The 16,385-nt window shown below is 46.5% G+C and overlaps 1 protein-coding gene across 2 annotated transcripts in view; it reads left to right on the forward strand.

Moving 5' to 3' along the window:
- The window catches only part of LOC146197253 (monocarboxylate transporter 12-like), a 23,424-nt gene extending 7,665 nt beyond the window's left edge, over positions 1–15,759 (forward strand). For both annotated transcript variants that reach the window (XM_084599051.1, XM_084599052.1), the window contains exons 3-8: positions 6,061–6,322; positions 7,407–7,550; positions 8,861–8,921; positions 11,568–12,071; positions 14,167–14,408; positions 15,598–15,759. In XM_084599051.1, the coding sequence (XP_084455177.1) occupies positions 6,124–6,322; positions 7,407–7,550; positions 8,861–8,921; positions 11,568–12,071; positions 14,167–14,408; positions 15,598–15,740 (1,293 nt within the window). In that variant the 5' untranslated portion in view covers positions 6,061–6,123 and the 3' untranslated portion in view covers positions 15,741–15,759. The remainder of the gene's footprint in view (positions 1–6,060; positions 6,323–7,406; positions 7,551–8,860; positions 8,922–11,567; positions 12,072–14,166; positions 14,409–15,597) is intronic.
- Positions 15,760–16,385: the final 626 nt, after the last annotated feature.

A 16,385-nucleotide genomic window follows, 5' to 3' on the forward strand; every position in this document is an offset into this window, starting at 1 on the left:
CGAGACCTCCATGACCTCATCCCGTCTCGACTAATCAGAGGCGCCACAAAAGCGTGACAGTTTTGCTGACGACTATGATGAGGCAATAAAGACTTTGGCCTTAACAGCATACACACTTGAGATAACGGCAGCCTAGAAAGAGCTGCAATTTGGATCCTGCTTTCCTTATTGAGTAGGCGATGCTGCCTCTTTTTCAGGATTTAATAGGATGGGAGCGATTGAAATGTATTTGCCCTGAAAACTTCTTTTGTCAGGGACGGTTGTATGTCAAAACAGTAAATGTGAATAAAAATACAAATACCGAATGATAGAATAATTAATCTATACTAATAACATTGAGCCACCGGGAGGGCTATCGCCCGCTTATCTCCGCTTGCCGTCTGGGGCTTCCACGCTAAGCGCGCATTATAGCTGCCCATTGTTGCAGCCGTGTCATCGTGAAAAAGGATACCTTACAGTAGCCGATACGTCGCTTATTGATTTGGCCATTGTGTGTTGCATGCTTCAAGGTCATTTGTTCTTTCCCTATTGCAGCACTGCAAACGCTGGTTCGGAACGTACGGTCTACCAGCCTATAATTTTTTCCTCTCCCCTCTTCCTTTCTCCGTTAACTAAAATTTCAACTCCCTACCGCGCCCATTGGCTGTGGTTAGCCCACAAGTAAAGACCAATTTCAAATCAATCGACACCGTTTTCTAGCATGCTGTGCGATCTGCCTAAAAACCAGAAAATTAAAGCTCAATTTTCTCTTCAGTGCCACTCTTTCTCTCTCTCGCGCGCGCGCGTGGCGGTGATTTCAAGTAGGCACTGAAACGCGACAAATCTCAGCTGTACTCTAAGCTGATCTTTTCAATGCCCTTGGCAACAGTATCTCTGAGGATGCCGCTTCATCACTAGACTTCTGTTCAGATGGCAAAGAAGACCGATCGAGAACATCCATGGCAGCGCTCCGGTTAGATTTCAGTTTGACGCCAGTATACTTTAGCCTGCGAATGTTTCGAAAATTATATTGCCGTTACACCTATTATTTCATGTCATTTTTAGGACATCCGCATATAGTTTGAGCAGGGTTTCATACAGGGTGTTCTCTAAAGGTCTTGCCCAATCATGGGCTCATCTATTCGTGCTAAAGTGATGGTTTATTAGCCATAAAAACATGTGAGCTTGAACGTTTGATGTTTCAGAAACGTTTGCGATTGGCTATGAATATATTTGTTTAATGCAGAGGTTTACACGGAGACGTATTTGCAAATGCCAGTATTTAAAAAAAAGCTTCATTTTGAAAATGAAGGAGAACTTTCTTGTACGCTATTCGTATTACAGTAAAAGGAAAGAAAAAGTACTCAGAAAGACAGGGCCAAAAAATTATTTCGTCCTTGTGTGGTTTTTCCTTCCTTCGTAAGCAAAATTCGTTAATAAACATAAAAAATTTAATGCAGCTTAAATGAGATAAAATCAGTTTAATATTTTATTTTGGTTTCGTTCTCATGTATTTCAAATAATGTTAAGCCCCATAGTTTCCGTGATAAAATAAAAATAACAGATAAAATATGAATACAAAGGGTGTAAATTTGGGCTATTAGATTTTGATCCATCATGTAAGATAGTGCGCTAAACCAAGATAACGGACAAGGATAGAAACATTGTTTGTTAGTTCCATTGTCTGTTGTCTTGGTTTAGCGCTCTCTTTTACACCATAAAATATAGCCGTTTTCCTTCTGGTCACAATCCTGTGCGGTTAGGGGTGCGAGACACGCAGGATTCGCTTAGATGGGTGTACATAAACCTGCTCATTTACACGCTTTCTTTTTAGCGCAAAAAGTATTTATTGCCACATGAGTGGCGTGACCACGACAGAATCTGTCACCACGAACTGTCAGGCATTAATAAGAGAAATATCGTGTCTGCTCTAGGACTCGAACCACCATCCTTCCGTGTCACAGCATAGCGTGCTAACTGCCACATTACGCCGACGTTTTTCTGTGTTGCACGGGAATACTTCCGAAAAGGAGCAACTCACACAGATCATGCCTTAAATCGCCGTGCCGCATAATGCGAGCCTGCCATACCCTTGTTATTCCTCAAGGTCACAAATGTCGATCCCACCGTGGTGGTGCAGTGGTCAGGGCGCTAGACTGATGCGCCCAAAAATACGGGATCGAATTCCGGCCGCGTCGGCCGCTTTTCGATGGAGGTGAAAAGCAATAGCATTCGTGTGCTGTGCGATGTCGGTGGACGTTAAAGAACCCCAAGATGTCAAAATATCCAGAGCCCTTCACCACGGCGTTTCTCATAGCCTGAGTTACTTTGCAACATTAAACCCTATAAACCAAACCAAACTAATCCAAACAAATGTCAAAATTCTGGGAGGAACACGCAAACATCGAGGCAATATAGCCAGCTATAGGCGCCTCTTTTGGGTAGCATATACATACCGCATCGATGTTCTGCAGTGTTCGCGGAACGCTGACTGACGATCGTGGAGATTCCGCATGACGGTCCATAACACGGCTCTTTTACAAACTAAGTTGTTTTATCAACATAAATCACAAGGCACACCAGTTTTCTGAATGGGTAAAAACCATCATATAGGTATAATTTCAATGTCCTTCTTAATCATTCACTGTGATATGTCACTGAACATAGCATAACTGCACTGAATGAAAGAATGACCATGGCCTTTGGCTTGTTACCCAGGCAGTGATTTACTGGTTATGACACAAACACTTCCTGATATTAGTCATGCCTTGTGAGAGTTTGTTTATGTATGCAGTTTGAAAAAAGAATGTTTTTGCAGCATGTTGATGCGCTTAACGGGCTTGAAAACGCTAATTTCATGAAAGTCCTATAAGGATGCCAATATACAGAAGTATAGGGTACAAAGATTCAGTAAAGACCTATTTAATCGTTTTTCTCCTAGGCAGATAATATTAGGAAATGCGCGCACTAAGGATATTGAAGGTGTCAACAACCTCCTTAATGAATCCCTATAGAGTTACCTCACACGCCTGTACAGTCGATCCCAATAGTTAAGGGAAATGAGCCCTAAGACGCTTATTAAGCACAGATACTAAAATGAATAGTATGGGAATTCGAAAAATGAAAACCAAGAGAAACAATTTGATGTATCAACATGTGAGCAAGTTGTATACTGCCAAACTCTATAGGGAAAACAGGTTGTCAAGACACATGCGCTCGCATTGAGCGCATGCCGCACCACGGTTGCGAATATTCTGTGTATTACCTGCATCTTCTCTTTCCCACAATGCAGAACCTCCATGACGTAGGCGAACCTTGAAAACCAGATTCTGTAGATTTGTGCCCGAGCAAACACCGACAGTGCCCGATCTACCCATGCCCGGGTTTGTCGAATCGTAGCCAAGGTTACTAAATTTCAATATGCTCCACTGTTGCGAACCAGGTGCAGAGGAACCACTATGCAGTGTACTACCCCAGCGTCACTTCGTATCGAGTGCCAAGGAAAAGCTCCTTGTTTCTTGGCAATGATGCAGTCTTAGTTACATGTGTTCAATTCTTGCTAGAAAGGCTGAGATCAGACTTTGAAAAGCTGCGAATTATGCACAGCCTCGTTATCCGCGATAAGTAGGCCCACATGTTGCAAAGATGCTCCATGACGTAAACTGGGATAGGAGTGGGTGCGATAAACACTTATCTGAATACATGTCATCTACAGGCACTCCAACGTATACGCATATGCGTCCTGTGTCGGCACGTGTACGCGGAAAGGTTGCTGCGACGAGTGCACTTGTGTACTTAGAAGGAGGGGCATAAAACGCTTGCGTTCCACGCTAAGGCGCCATCCACGCTGCCAGTCGTGTAGACCTTGCGCGCAGTAGAAAGCGAAAAGGGACAAATAGTCAATTCAGTAAATGAGTCATTAAGCAATTCATGGTCGAGTGGTTGTCAATGCTATGGTGCGCAATCATCTGTGCAAAGAAGAGTTATATGAAAGATGGCAGGCCATTGTTACATAAGAAAATCATTTGGCCTAGAACTCGACCTTTCGCTTCAGTTGCTTCAATTGATGCGGTGCTGCTGCTGGCGGCGACGGAGAAACAGTTGAGGCCAAGCGAAAGGCTTCTGCGGCAGAAAGCGTCGTGCAGTATCAGTTGGTTGCTATCGCAACTGGACCTTTCCTGCATGTTTTTTTTTTCCTGCCGACGGAAGTTCACCGCTACATCTCTACCCACGCTGTGATCAGCGGTACGGTTCGGGGAAGCGTGGCTGGTACGTTTTTGGTCATTTCTCTCGAGTGCTGGGTCCACGCCTAAATAATCTTACACCATGCTTGTGTGTGAACCCAGTGGAATCTTAGAACGCGGTGGGCTTGCATGAACTTACCTACAAAAAATGAAGCCTAACTACCGTTTTGCGTGCGGGAAGACAGCGGTTCAGCGGTGTCTTTGTATTGCTATTTGCAAGCGTCTGAGCACAACTTGAACGTGGTCTAGCGGATGCTTTCGCAGTCGTCGTGTTGGTTGTGGTAAAGCTTGTAGCGACAGCAAGGTGGCTAGAATGCGTTGAGGACTCAGCTGCTGCACGCGCGGCCTTTGAGATGGTCGGACGGTGCCACATCAACGCTTTTCCCGGAGAGTTCACGTCGCGGCAAGTGGCGAGGTGCGCTGCTCGAACATTGTATGAATGCGTCGCTTTGGGATTTAAGCCTGAAGGTAAGCGGGTGACGTTTTATTGCGGCATTCCTCAAAACATTCCGCCTGTTCCTTTTGCAGCGAGTTTCAGTTACTGCGTCAATAGTCAATAACGTTCCAGCATTAGGAGAATACGCTCGAGTAGTTGTTACTGGAGGGCTGCTGTGTGATTGTTACTTTCGCAAGGTCAGCACGATTATATTTAACATAAAATCGTGCCAAGTTTGTAGCGTATAAAGCGGATGTTGTAGACGAGAATTCTGCAGAGGGAATCTATATAGGCTGTCTGCCGTACGTCACCGCCACTTATTCTTGCCCCTCTGTCACCGATGTTGAAGTCAATGGTGCAATTAAACAAAAGGCTTGAAGAACCTAAGAATAATTTATGGGCATTGCAGTTTTCGTTCTTGAGAGAGCACAGGTCACCACAGAGTCTTAAGCTGCTCTAAGTTTTGAAGCGAAAGCTTTCCTACGCCAGGTAGTTTGAGCTGTCGGGTATGCATGGTTTTCACCCAGAGAGATGTTTCGAGGCCAAACTTCTGTGTTAAGCTTACTGGGCTACCAAGTGGCCTGTGACCACTGTTAAGGTCAAGGTCACGTGAGGTGCCGTCGGGTATGCACGGTTTTCATCTTGAGAGAGATTTAGTGATCAAACTTCTGTGTCAAACCTGATGATCGCCACGTGACTTTGGGGCATATAGTTAAATAGGCCACAAGTGGCCCGTGACCATTGTCAAGGTCAAGGTCACGTGATCTGGTGGTCACCATGTCCGTGACCCTTGTCAAGGTCAGACGTAGGATATGCACGGTTTTCACCTTGAGAGAGATTGAAGGTCAAACTTCTATGTTAAGCCTGGTGGTCGCCATGTGACTGGGGCATAGTCACATAGGCCACAAAGTGGCTCGTGACCGCTGTCAAGGTCACATGACCTGGTGGTCGCCATGCGACTTTTGGGCATAGCCATGTAGGCCAAAAAGAGACCCGTGAACTCACGTCATGTGACGTAGAAGTAGAGAGCGCTAAAGGGGAAATACGTGTACAAATAGAAGCCCCCGGGCTCTATGACGGCGCCACGAAAATTGTACCTCTCTTTGTCGTCACGTTGATACTAGCTTCGCTGTGAGCTGATCTACCTGAGACTTTGTATCTGTGTCTGGGGGAGCTTGATATAACGTGCTAGCTTAGAGCTACATTCTAATGGGTATGGGGGGGGGGGGGGGGGGGGGTAATAGAGATATAAATTAAAGGATAGGCCATGAAGCGAGTAGCACAACGTATATACCAGATCGATGATCCGCAAGGGGATGCGTGAAACGAAGCCATTAACGATATCGCGTCATAACGTTTAAGTCCCTTAAATGTCCCTGTAATCTTTTTCCTTCTGCCCAGATGGAGTAACCTTGGCCCAGCAAGATACTTTTTCACAAGCCCAGCACCGGCGCAAAAGCCAGCATGCAGAAAGCGAAGAGCTACCACGACACACCACACAGCTGGCTGATGGCCGCGGCCTGCGGCTGGACGGTCTTCTGGACGGTGGCGGTGAACCGCTGCAGCGGAATCTTCTTTGTTGCCATGGTCAGCCAGCTGGATATCACCAGGCAGGAAGCGTCCTGGCCCTTCACCCTCATAGGAAGCGTGTCACAGTTAACCGGCAAGGCCCTTTCACTAATTTGGTGACTACCATGATACGAAACTAGCCGCACAGGTTGAGAGCCTTCTAGACAGACTAGGAATTCTATTTCTTTTAGTTGAACAATAGCTAATAAGCCACAGTAGAAACGGTTTGATGGGGTGATAACTGTTGACTTTTAGCAACAGAATGATGCCCATATAAGGACGCTTTGCTCCTTGCAAAACGAATAAACTCTGTCAAAGCTCTCTCCAGAGGCCATAACTGACAAGTGTTGTGAACTACACACGCGCTATACGCCTCAATGGTTTAAGTTCACGTGCCCTGAGCTGATATCTGCTCTTCACGTCCGTGAACATAGCTTCAACAGAAACTAAGAAAACTGTCCACCTTTGCATCTTAGACATGACAGGAATGGCTGGCGAGAAACACGCAGCCAGCCAAGGGATCCGCAGGAATTATTGCGGCGATAACGCGTCTTGGGCGAAACCAGTGCAGGTCTGACGCGTTCTTTCTTTCTTTTTTTTTTGTACATAGGTTCTCATTGATTAGGCTTAGTGAACACCTGATTAGCCCCACTCATCGTTCGAAACGCAAATTAAGGCAGGTTTCACCTCGCTCTCGCAGAGCCTGCATGGCCGCCCACTGCAAAGGAAGCGTTCAGGTTTCGTGAATGCTTTTGCGCGAAGTTCGCCTGTTCCTTCACTGCGAATGAGTAGCTGAAATTATATTTGAAATTGTCGCTATATGAGATTTTGCCAACGGCGGCCGCCTTTCATGCCATCTCGTCGACGTCTCTTGAGAGCGCTAGCTTCGCGTTGCGGTCAGTCCTGGCGGCGCACGAAGCAATTCTGAAGTACAATAAAATGAAACAAAAAGGGCTGTTAAACCACTCTGGTTTAACTCAGGAAAACTACTGACGCATGGAGGAATGTGCACTGTTCTTTTGATGTTGTGCAACGTTGTGGCCTCCAGCATTTATGAATGGTTGAGTTATTCCGAGTTCAGCCGCGTGATGATCATTTTTAAAATATTTGACTAGTCACTATAATTTTCTTTTATCTTTTTGGATGTGCAAGTTACTCGCTCTTGTTCCTCCTTTCAGCTCTGGCGTGGAACCTGCTGTTGAGGTTCATGTCTCTGCGGTCGGTACACATCTTGGGCTCTGTGCTGAGCGCCTCAGGAGTGCTGCTTTGCGCCGCATTTCAGAGCATCACCGGCATCACAGTCTGCTTGGGCTTAATCACAGGTGAGGCGGCCCGCCGCGCAGTCGTTGAGTTGGGGGCTAAAATTCCTACATTATAGGAATAAAATTCCGAGGCACTTGGCACCGCCTACAGATATGAATGCGAAAGCTCGTTCGCGCAGGAACGCGCGATTCGAAAACACGCGCTGCGATAGGTCACGTTCTGTAGTTGGGGATTAGGTAATAAAATTGGAGAATAAACAAAAATTGGTTCGAATCCTTACTGATTAACTAGACTAGCATTTGCATGCTGTTTAGGCTGCGTGAAGTAGGGTTGCATCCCAAATTTGAAAGGACAGGAGATAAATCTAGCATCCCATTGTAGTCCGTAAGTGACGCCTTATGAGCACATGGCGAGCCAGGGGCGAAAAGTGAGAGAGAGACATGGCACAGGAGTATCAGTTGTGCAATATAAATTTCCTTTGAATATGTTGTGCATGCCGTTGTTCCACGGCTTCGGTTGCTGGGCAATAGCTGAAGTCAGTTTTCTATAGCAACTGTGGCAACAGCCCAGTTACACCAGTTGACAACTATGACATCAGTCGTCATAACTACTGTGACAGTTCCTATGTCAACTGGGACTCGAACTCTCGATCCCATGCGCGGTCCTAAAAGATAGTCATACATTGTTAGTTCCGGGGCGCGTGCTTGATTTGAACTTGGTCGAGCTTATAAACAGCTCTAGGTTGAACCTAGAGCAGCAGATCATTATCTTTAAACGAATTAATTCGAAATGTACGTATTTACTCAAATGCTATTATAAATAAAAAATAAATATGGTTTATCATCATGACATCTGCAGTATACGAATGCGTCGGCCATATTTGAAACCTTGGATTGCGCAAACCTGTTGTATATAAATAACTTGCACTCAGAATATGAAATTTCCTTTCTTCTTAAATATCATTTTAGAATAACAAATTTCGAATTTCATTACCGTCCAACGTTCACGCCTTTTAGCATCCTCTTCATTCCCTCATTCAGTGCTATCTACTTCTGGGACCTCCTATCACCCTACCCTCCTCCTGTCGCGAAGAATAGAACGCGAGCTGTAGTTTAAATACGCTGACTGAAATGTCTGCTTTCCTATAAATGCCTTTCCCTCATCATCATCATCATCAGCAGCAGCAGCCTGACTATACCCACTGCAGGGCGAAGGCCTCTCCCATATTTCTCCACTTAACCCGTTTCTGTGCTAGCTGCATCCACTTGACCCTCGCGAACTTCTTAACCTCATCCACCCACCTAACTTTCTGCCGCCCCCTGCTACGCTTTCCTTCCCTATTTTGTAATAAATATTTTATTGTTTGCAGCAATGGGGCAAGGAATGATTTTCCCATCCAACAGTGTCGTGATCAACACTCATTTCAACACGTGAGTAATAAAGACATGCGGTTTCATTCTTTTGAGTTAACGTACCTCTTATATCCATCTTTTTTCTTTTTCTTTTTCTGCGTGGCTCACTGTACGCTAGGAGCAGTCGTCATCCTAGGAGGTGAAACATGTCATGTCTTGAATATGGCTGAAAATTTTACTTTTCATTGTTCTATAGGGACCACTTTAGTCGCAGATGAGGGGGGGGGGGGCAATGGCGTCAAGCTCGATGGATGATTTTCTTCGCCAAATGTATCTGTACTTGCCACGCTGTGGTAACGTCATGTTTTGCGAACGGCACAATTTCGCCTTGAACAGCTGGCAGTGTAAAAGAAAACAAGGTCCGTATACTCCCAGTTTGCGTCGTTATCGAAAGTGTTGCTATCTTCCAGACCTCGAGCCATCTGATTGGTGGAAACGCAGGACCTGGAAGTGGTAGTGGCATCCGGTTCCGGTGTCTCCAGCATTCTAATGAATCGAGGTAGTGTAGATAGCGACACTTTCGATCGTTATCAAAAGTGTCCCTGAAGAATGCGACACTTTCATGCACTTCACACTTGCACGCACACTGAATAGGAACCCAGAATATGTAAATATACCACATTGGATGAAAGTAAACAGTATGTCTTTCTAACCCGATGAACTAGTTTCTTAACAAAGACTGCTAGATACGTCCTCTGAAGGCTAGGAGTATTTGCTAGTGGGAATTCTTAATTGCCATGTAAGTGGCGCGATATTGCGCCAACTTTCTTGGTGAATAGCTTAATGGCTTAAAGGTCCACTGAAAGGGGTCACAAAGAAGGATAAACAACGCCATAACACTGATAGTTATTGAACCACCCATCATTCTCCCGCAAAAATTTTCGATCTAGCTTCTGCAACACCAGAGATATCGGCGATTAAAAATGACCCTTCCAATTTTCCCCCTCAACTCGTACGCCGAAGGGAGCCATAAAAAAACAAAGAATACAAGCAAGTTCAAAGCTCCGCCCAGACATACGTCACTTCGACGAACTTCCGGTTGCCGCGCGCCCGCTCGCTGGTGGCGTACTCGCGCCAACCCGTCCTCGCCTGCACACGCCTGAGGAGTTCGCCAGTTCGCGCAGCGACGGTTAGTGTAACCGCGAACCCGTGGTTATCCTATGTTATACGGCGGACCAAACCATGGTTGCGCCACTAACCGCGGTTACCGCAAACCGAGCTTGACGACCTCGGTTTGCGTCGTTAACTGAGGTTATGACGGCGTCTGTTGACGGAAGCTACCGTCGGCGCCCGAGTGCGCGAAACGTACGAGCGGGTCTGCTTCACAAAGTTATTCATTTGCCCACTGTATCACGTTTAAAGATCGATGTATAGAATATGGTGCCGCCCGACGTCTTCGATTACGGCCGACAGCGCAGCGACTGCGTACTGAAGCCTTGTCGTGCCTACAGTATCGTTTGAACGGCTTGTTGCTGAGCAGAACGCCAAAAAATACGCGGCCTTAGCTATGAAAGTATACGAGTTTGCAACGCTTGCAGCACGGGATGCCGCGAGCAGGCTGAGGTACGTTACACAATTACCGCGGGGGTGGAACGTGCGAGCGCGGCGAACGCCGGCGCCGTGCGTGACCGTCCCTAGTCGTCGCTAGGCCTATTGTTTCGCTTCGAAGCCGCGGCGGTCGACGCTTTAGAACATGATCAACGCTGTCGTAAATCGTCTACTTATGAAACTGCCTTATAGTGATTCCTATCCTGCCATAGTAAAATAATTATAGGATTAACTCTGCCGACGCATTAATTGCAGAGCCAGTACGAGCAAATCGGATCAGCCGAAATGCACCAGCGGCAGCTGGCTTGAACAGAAACTAGCTTGTATCACGGCTATCGTTCTTACCAGCAATTTGCTGCTGGTCAGCGATCCTCACGAGGGCTTCATACTTGATATTCGGCTCAATATTCCAGACGCCAACAAATTTTAGCACGCTTTATTTCGGACATCGGTGCTAACGATCCGCCGTGTCGGTCGCGAACGGTATGCGGGAGGAGGGGCCACAGCGGCGGCGTTTACGGCGGTCAAGGAGGTGCTGCCATCGTGCGGTGCTTGACCGTACTGTTGACGCCTCGTCGGACGACACTCCGATACTCCTGAAACCACGTTATATAAATAAGATATTTGTAAATGAAGCTTCGTTTTGCCGATCCCTGCGTCGCTTCGGTTGCACTTAATGGGCAATGGCCACCTAACCGATAAGGGCGGCGAGCTGTAACAGCCCGCACAGAGTTCGAGCAGCGCACGAGCAGACGACTTTCGCAGCTACCGGAAGTGTGTCCGTGACGTCATGGCTGCAGTGGCCGCAGCGAATGGCAGCTTCTGGCTTGCTTGCCAGTCAACATGCCCGTGACGTCACGGTCCTGGGAAATAGTTCCATGCGACACCGCCAAACGACATCCTCTGTGCCCGCGAAGTTCAAAAAACGCTGTTTTTAAAAATTAATAATAAATCACTGGCTTTGTTCTAAGGAGTTATACTTTGGTTTAATGCTCAAAATAATTCGTTCTACACATTGAACGCGTTTATCAGTGTCTTCTTGGGGGCCGTTTCCGTGGACCTTTAAGAAGGCTTTTATCAATAAAAAGTGCATCACTGAGCCTTTTTTTTTTTCAGGTATCGCGCCTCAGCAAGCGGCGTCAGTTACGTTGGCACGACTCTTGTGTCGCTGGTGTCCCCACCTGTGGTGTTCTACCTCATGGACACCTATGGTCTGCGCGGAACCTTCCTTATCGTTGGTGCACTAGCCATGAACGGGATTGCAGGGTCTCTTCTCATCAGTCGTCCCGAAGATTATCAGACTTCGGCCAAGTGCGCGAAAGAAGTCGTCGCGCAGGATGTGGGCGATAGCGGCGCGTTCAAGGATGTGCTGTCAAGACTCAACAAGGTGTTCCACGAAGAGATTTCCCTCCTAAAAAAGCCCATGTACTTTGTGATTGTTGGGTCAGTTCTCGCACTTCGCTACATGATGGGGGTGTTCATAATCACGGCTGTGGACTATGCCGGCACAAAAGGACTCGACCGATGGGAGATAACGATCTTTCTGTCGTGCCAAAGCGCAGGTGAATTTTGCGGGCGCACATTCTCCGGGCAACTGTCGGATCGCAAGATTTTTCACAGGTAGGATCAGTGCAGCCATTCCGCGAAATGTCGCATGCTGCTTGATGTTTTAGGTACCGTAAGATTGTTTTCACTTAGCTCCCACCCTTCACTCGAGACTACGCTCCACGTGGCCCTCGCTGTAACACAGGACGTTCTAGGAACATTAAATAATTAACTAATAATTCAACCAACGTATGTATATGCTTCATACTGTACATGGTGAACTAATTTTGTTTCCTGGTTGTGCGTTTATAAGCAATCTCAAAGTTTGTTATTGGCGCAATTTACATTATAGAGGCATGGACGTCGCGACACTTCGTAAACATTGAAATATCGGTCAGCTATTGGACCGCCGTGTATTTATACATGAACGCTATGTGGAAATTTTTAAAAATGGTAATATCTAATAGCTTTATTTGGTATGCACGCCGATTCTCATAAGTCCATAAAATGTACTCAAGCCCCCCTATACGCGCCTAAGGAAACTAGCAGACGCCCTGTATTAAAGGTAAGACATCGCCGTCACGTAGAGAGCTGGGTGGGTGCACAATGGTACACAGAGCTCAGTTACACAGGCTATCCACACCCATCCTCCTCCTCCTCCTCCGTCTTAGTCTTGACAATGTAAACATACCGCTAAGCAAACACAGCTTCGTTAACACCTTGCTTGATTCCATCCGCCACAGAGTGTTTCGCTCTCAGCTCTGTTCGACTTGACTGCACTGACTGCCTTGGTCGGAGCAATCCAGCCCTTTCGCATTTATTTCGTAAGTCCAGAGCGCCCGCTATATCTTCGTATTCGTTTTGCGAAGGTACTAGGCTAGTGCAACACGAGCTTTTGGTTGGCTTGCATTATCAGAGGGGGAAGCGCAGCTGTTGTGTAGCAATGTAGCGGTGTCGACTTGCAGGTTGGAGTTAGGTACAGAGAAAATATGACCACGGTCATACTAACGTGAGGGCGGTTCTTCCTTGAGAAAAAGGGACAGAAGGAAAAGGTAGGGCTGTTCTTGATATCAGAATTTTAATCCAGAGTCGGCAACTCAAGTTTAATGAGCAGCATTTCAGCGCATGTACATAAATCATGTACTGTGTAAAACGGATGCAACTGCTGATTTTATGGGACTGGTTTATGAAACTAATTCATTGCGACTCCCTGTTTGAAAATTCGCTCGTCGCGATGTTAGCGACCGTTGAACGGGGCGACATTCAACTGCCTGAAGTATGATGGTGACACCAAAGCAACAGATGATAAGAACTAGGCTCAGTTATCCGCTTGGATTGAGACCGTGCCAAGCTGCACTTGAACTGGCTGAACCAGGGGTGTACACTCCCAGCACAACCGCAACATCTTTACGTAACTGGTGCAACGGAGGCAGCCAAATCAAACCGGCCTATGGATAAGTCGACAAAGGGCCCCTCCGCACTTTAGGACTCGTTTGGGTGAATCCATCCTTGCTGCAGAGTTTCTGAAGCGCTCATACCACCCTCTCGTGGTGGCAAGCGAACTGACGTTCGCACAGAGCATGCCTTTAATATAAAGTGGTTTGCTACCTAGTGCCTTTGTGCGATACAGCGCGAGTTTCGAGGAGCCCTTCCGTAAAGAGTTTCGGCTGTAAAATATGACGATGTAAGATGTGCTCCAGTAGTTTCCCCCGAAGGTGCGCTTAGCAGGACAGGCGCCTGTTTACGACATGAAATAACTGAAACCTTGTGCATTAGCAGAGAAAGTTACCTGATAACTGCGCCAATAAACCCTGTTAAATTTTTCAGAACCTGAGCTGAAATATCGATAAGCAGTCATCCGCGCTTAGGAAAGCGATAGACTTTTTTTTATGTCCAGTGCTGATGGTCTATGTTTTACCGATCTATATTTATGTAAGCTGCGCTAAAGGAAAGACTAATTGTGGTCATGTTTAGCTCAAATGTTTTCCTTTTTTCTATCTGCATGGCTACCCATTTAACGCGTTAGTCGTTTTTTTTTTTTTTTTTTTTTTTTTCGGGTTGAATAGCAACCAACAAGTCCAGCTTTCCACCCTCACAGCGCTGAACATTGTCGGTGGTTGGAAACAGCTTTACGCAATGCTTCTTTCTTCCGTCGCGTTACTGCTTGCAGGAGGGACGTGATGGCAGCGGCATTCCTGATAATGTCGGGCTCGCTAGTGAGCTTCATTTTCAGCGAGTCGGTCGCGGTGTTGGCTCTCAGCTGCTTCTCTCTGGGCGTGGCCAGCGGCTGCACCGTGATCCTCTTCTCTGTGCTGTACAGCGAGTACTTTGGACTCGATCTGCTGCCCACGGCCCTCACGTGCGCCGCCCTCATCAACGGGCTGCTGGACACTCCCAAGCCCCTGCTAATAGGTGCGCTCTTACACTGACGCTGCTTACTTCTGACGTTTACAATAAAAGCAGAAGTGGTGGTAAAACTTTAATCTCCAACAGATACAGAATAGGCATCAACCTATCCGCCTACACGATGGCCTGGAGCCATTGGACACGGGCGGCGTGTTCGGCCAGTCGGATTACACCTAGCTGAGTCTCAGAGTGTGAGCTCAATAGTAGAGTCTCCTAATATTCTTCTGTTTTTGTCTCTTGATTTATATTTTTGATTTCCGGACAATTTCATACCATATGTACCAGATCCGTCTTAATCTGCCATAGTTTACACCTATCTGAGAATTGTTCTGGGTACCATTGGCTAAGGCTAACTAGATTCGGAAACATCCTTCATATGCTTTCTTGGGTCTTATTTAAAGTCATTTAGGTAGCAATTGCCCTTGCGATAGCAGGGACAATGGCAACTACAATTATAAGTGATTCAAAAACAGAAATATGCAATCTTTCTCAAGGAAAGGGTCTCTCCGCAGGAAAAGAGGATTCTAAAAGCATGTCAGGATGACAATAATCAGGTTAATTGGGCACCAGCCCATTCCCAGCTTCAGGGAAATGAGGGAGCTCATGTCACCCGTGGTGTCTCTCATCTTCCGGGTAGGATATGACCCTCAGCGCACTCTGAGCAAGGATAGGCTAGTAAGCTATAAAAAGCAGAAGCAAAACGTCTTTGTTGAGAGAAGGAAAGGCGAAGCTATTAAGGGGGGGGGGGGGGGGGGAGGGGGGTTCACGCTCTCTAAGCCGCTTCACGCTAGGCTAGGAAGCAGTTGGTTCCCTAAGACAAGAAACCGTCGTTAGTAGAAGGGTTTGTATTACGTTTGATAATTTGAGGTACTTTAACGCGCTCTAGAATCACAGCTAGGAATGCGTATTTCAACCCACGGTTGTGTTTGAAACCGGATAAAAATTCTTGCCGCGAACCCATAGTTTTCTGTCACTGAGGCGACAGTAGATGACGATCAGCTCTATCCGGTAGTTCGATACACTTCTGTGTCACTGCTTTCATGTCAGTAACCAAGTTTTCGGCATTGGCTGGCGGCTGAATACTGATTGCTTTTGGGAGGCATTTGCCGCTACATTCTCAAGTTACAACCAGTCAATTTTCTTCGTCTCTGCGCTAGCATCTGGCCTGGCCTTTGAAATTCGCTTTCTCACGCAGGTCACTATAGAGACAACGGGAAGTCCTACTCCAGCCTGTACATGCTGCTGTGTGCTATTGGCCTCGTGACGAGTTTAGCCTGGTTCATCGAGTGCTTCCACCAATGGCTGTTATCTCGAAAGAAAACAGGCGAAGTGAGATAATAAAGAGAAAGAAAATAAGGCTGCACGAATAATGTTCTTATTACTCGCTGCGAGGCTTCACAAAACTTCGCCGCCTTGTTCATGGTTCTAAGCGAAGAGCGAAATTCTCACAGCGTGCGTCCAACAATAGATTATGAAATACCATGTTCCACGGATAGAAAGGTGCAAATTGCATCACAGGCAACTTATCTCTCGCAACGCCCCGCGGTTCTCACAAAGTAGAGAAAGAGGGAGAAAGAAAGAGAAAAGGGCTGAGAGGTTAACGCGAAAGATGTTGTAATTGACTGCCCTACACTGGGAGAAAGGGATATATGATTTTAAGGCAAAGAAGAATAGAGAAGAATGAAGCAAGGATGATAGGAAGGGACGTATATGCTTCAAAGTGTCGGGTAAGTGGGAGTGTTCTAAGCGCGGAAGCAGGCATGAGCTGCGTAAATATTCATGAACATATTTAAGGTTTGAGGGGATTTTAAGACATATAAACAGAGTTAGTAGTGGTCTTACTTATAGTTGAAAGACAAATTAGTGCCCTAAGTTTTGTTCGCAACCGGGCACAGGGTCCGTAGGCTCTCGCATTTTCGTATACCTTAGAGGGAGAGAAGTTTGGAGGAAGTGTTTGCAGAAAAGTTTCCAAACAACAAACAT

This window comes from Amblyomma maculatum, chromosome 3 (genome assembly GCF_055883805.1).
Source record: "Amblyomma maculatum isolate TAMU_Amacu chromosome 3, ASM5588380v1, whole genome shotgun sequence".
In the NCBI taxonomy this organism is placed as follows: domain Eukaryota; kingdom Metazoa; phylum Arthropoda; class Arachnida; order Ixodida; family Ixodidae; genus Amblyomma; species Amblyomma maculatum.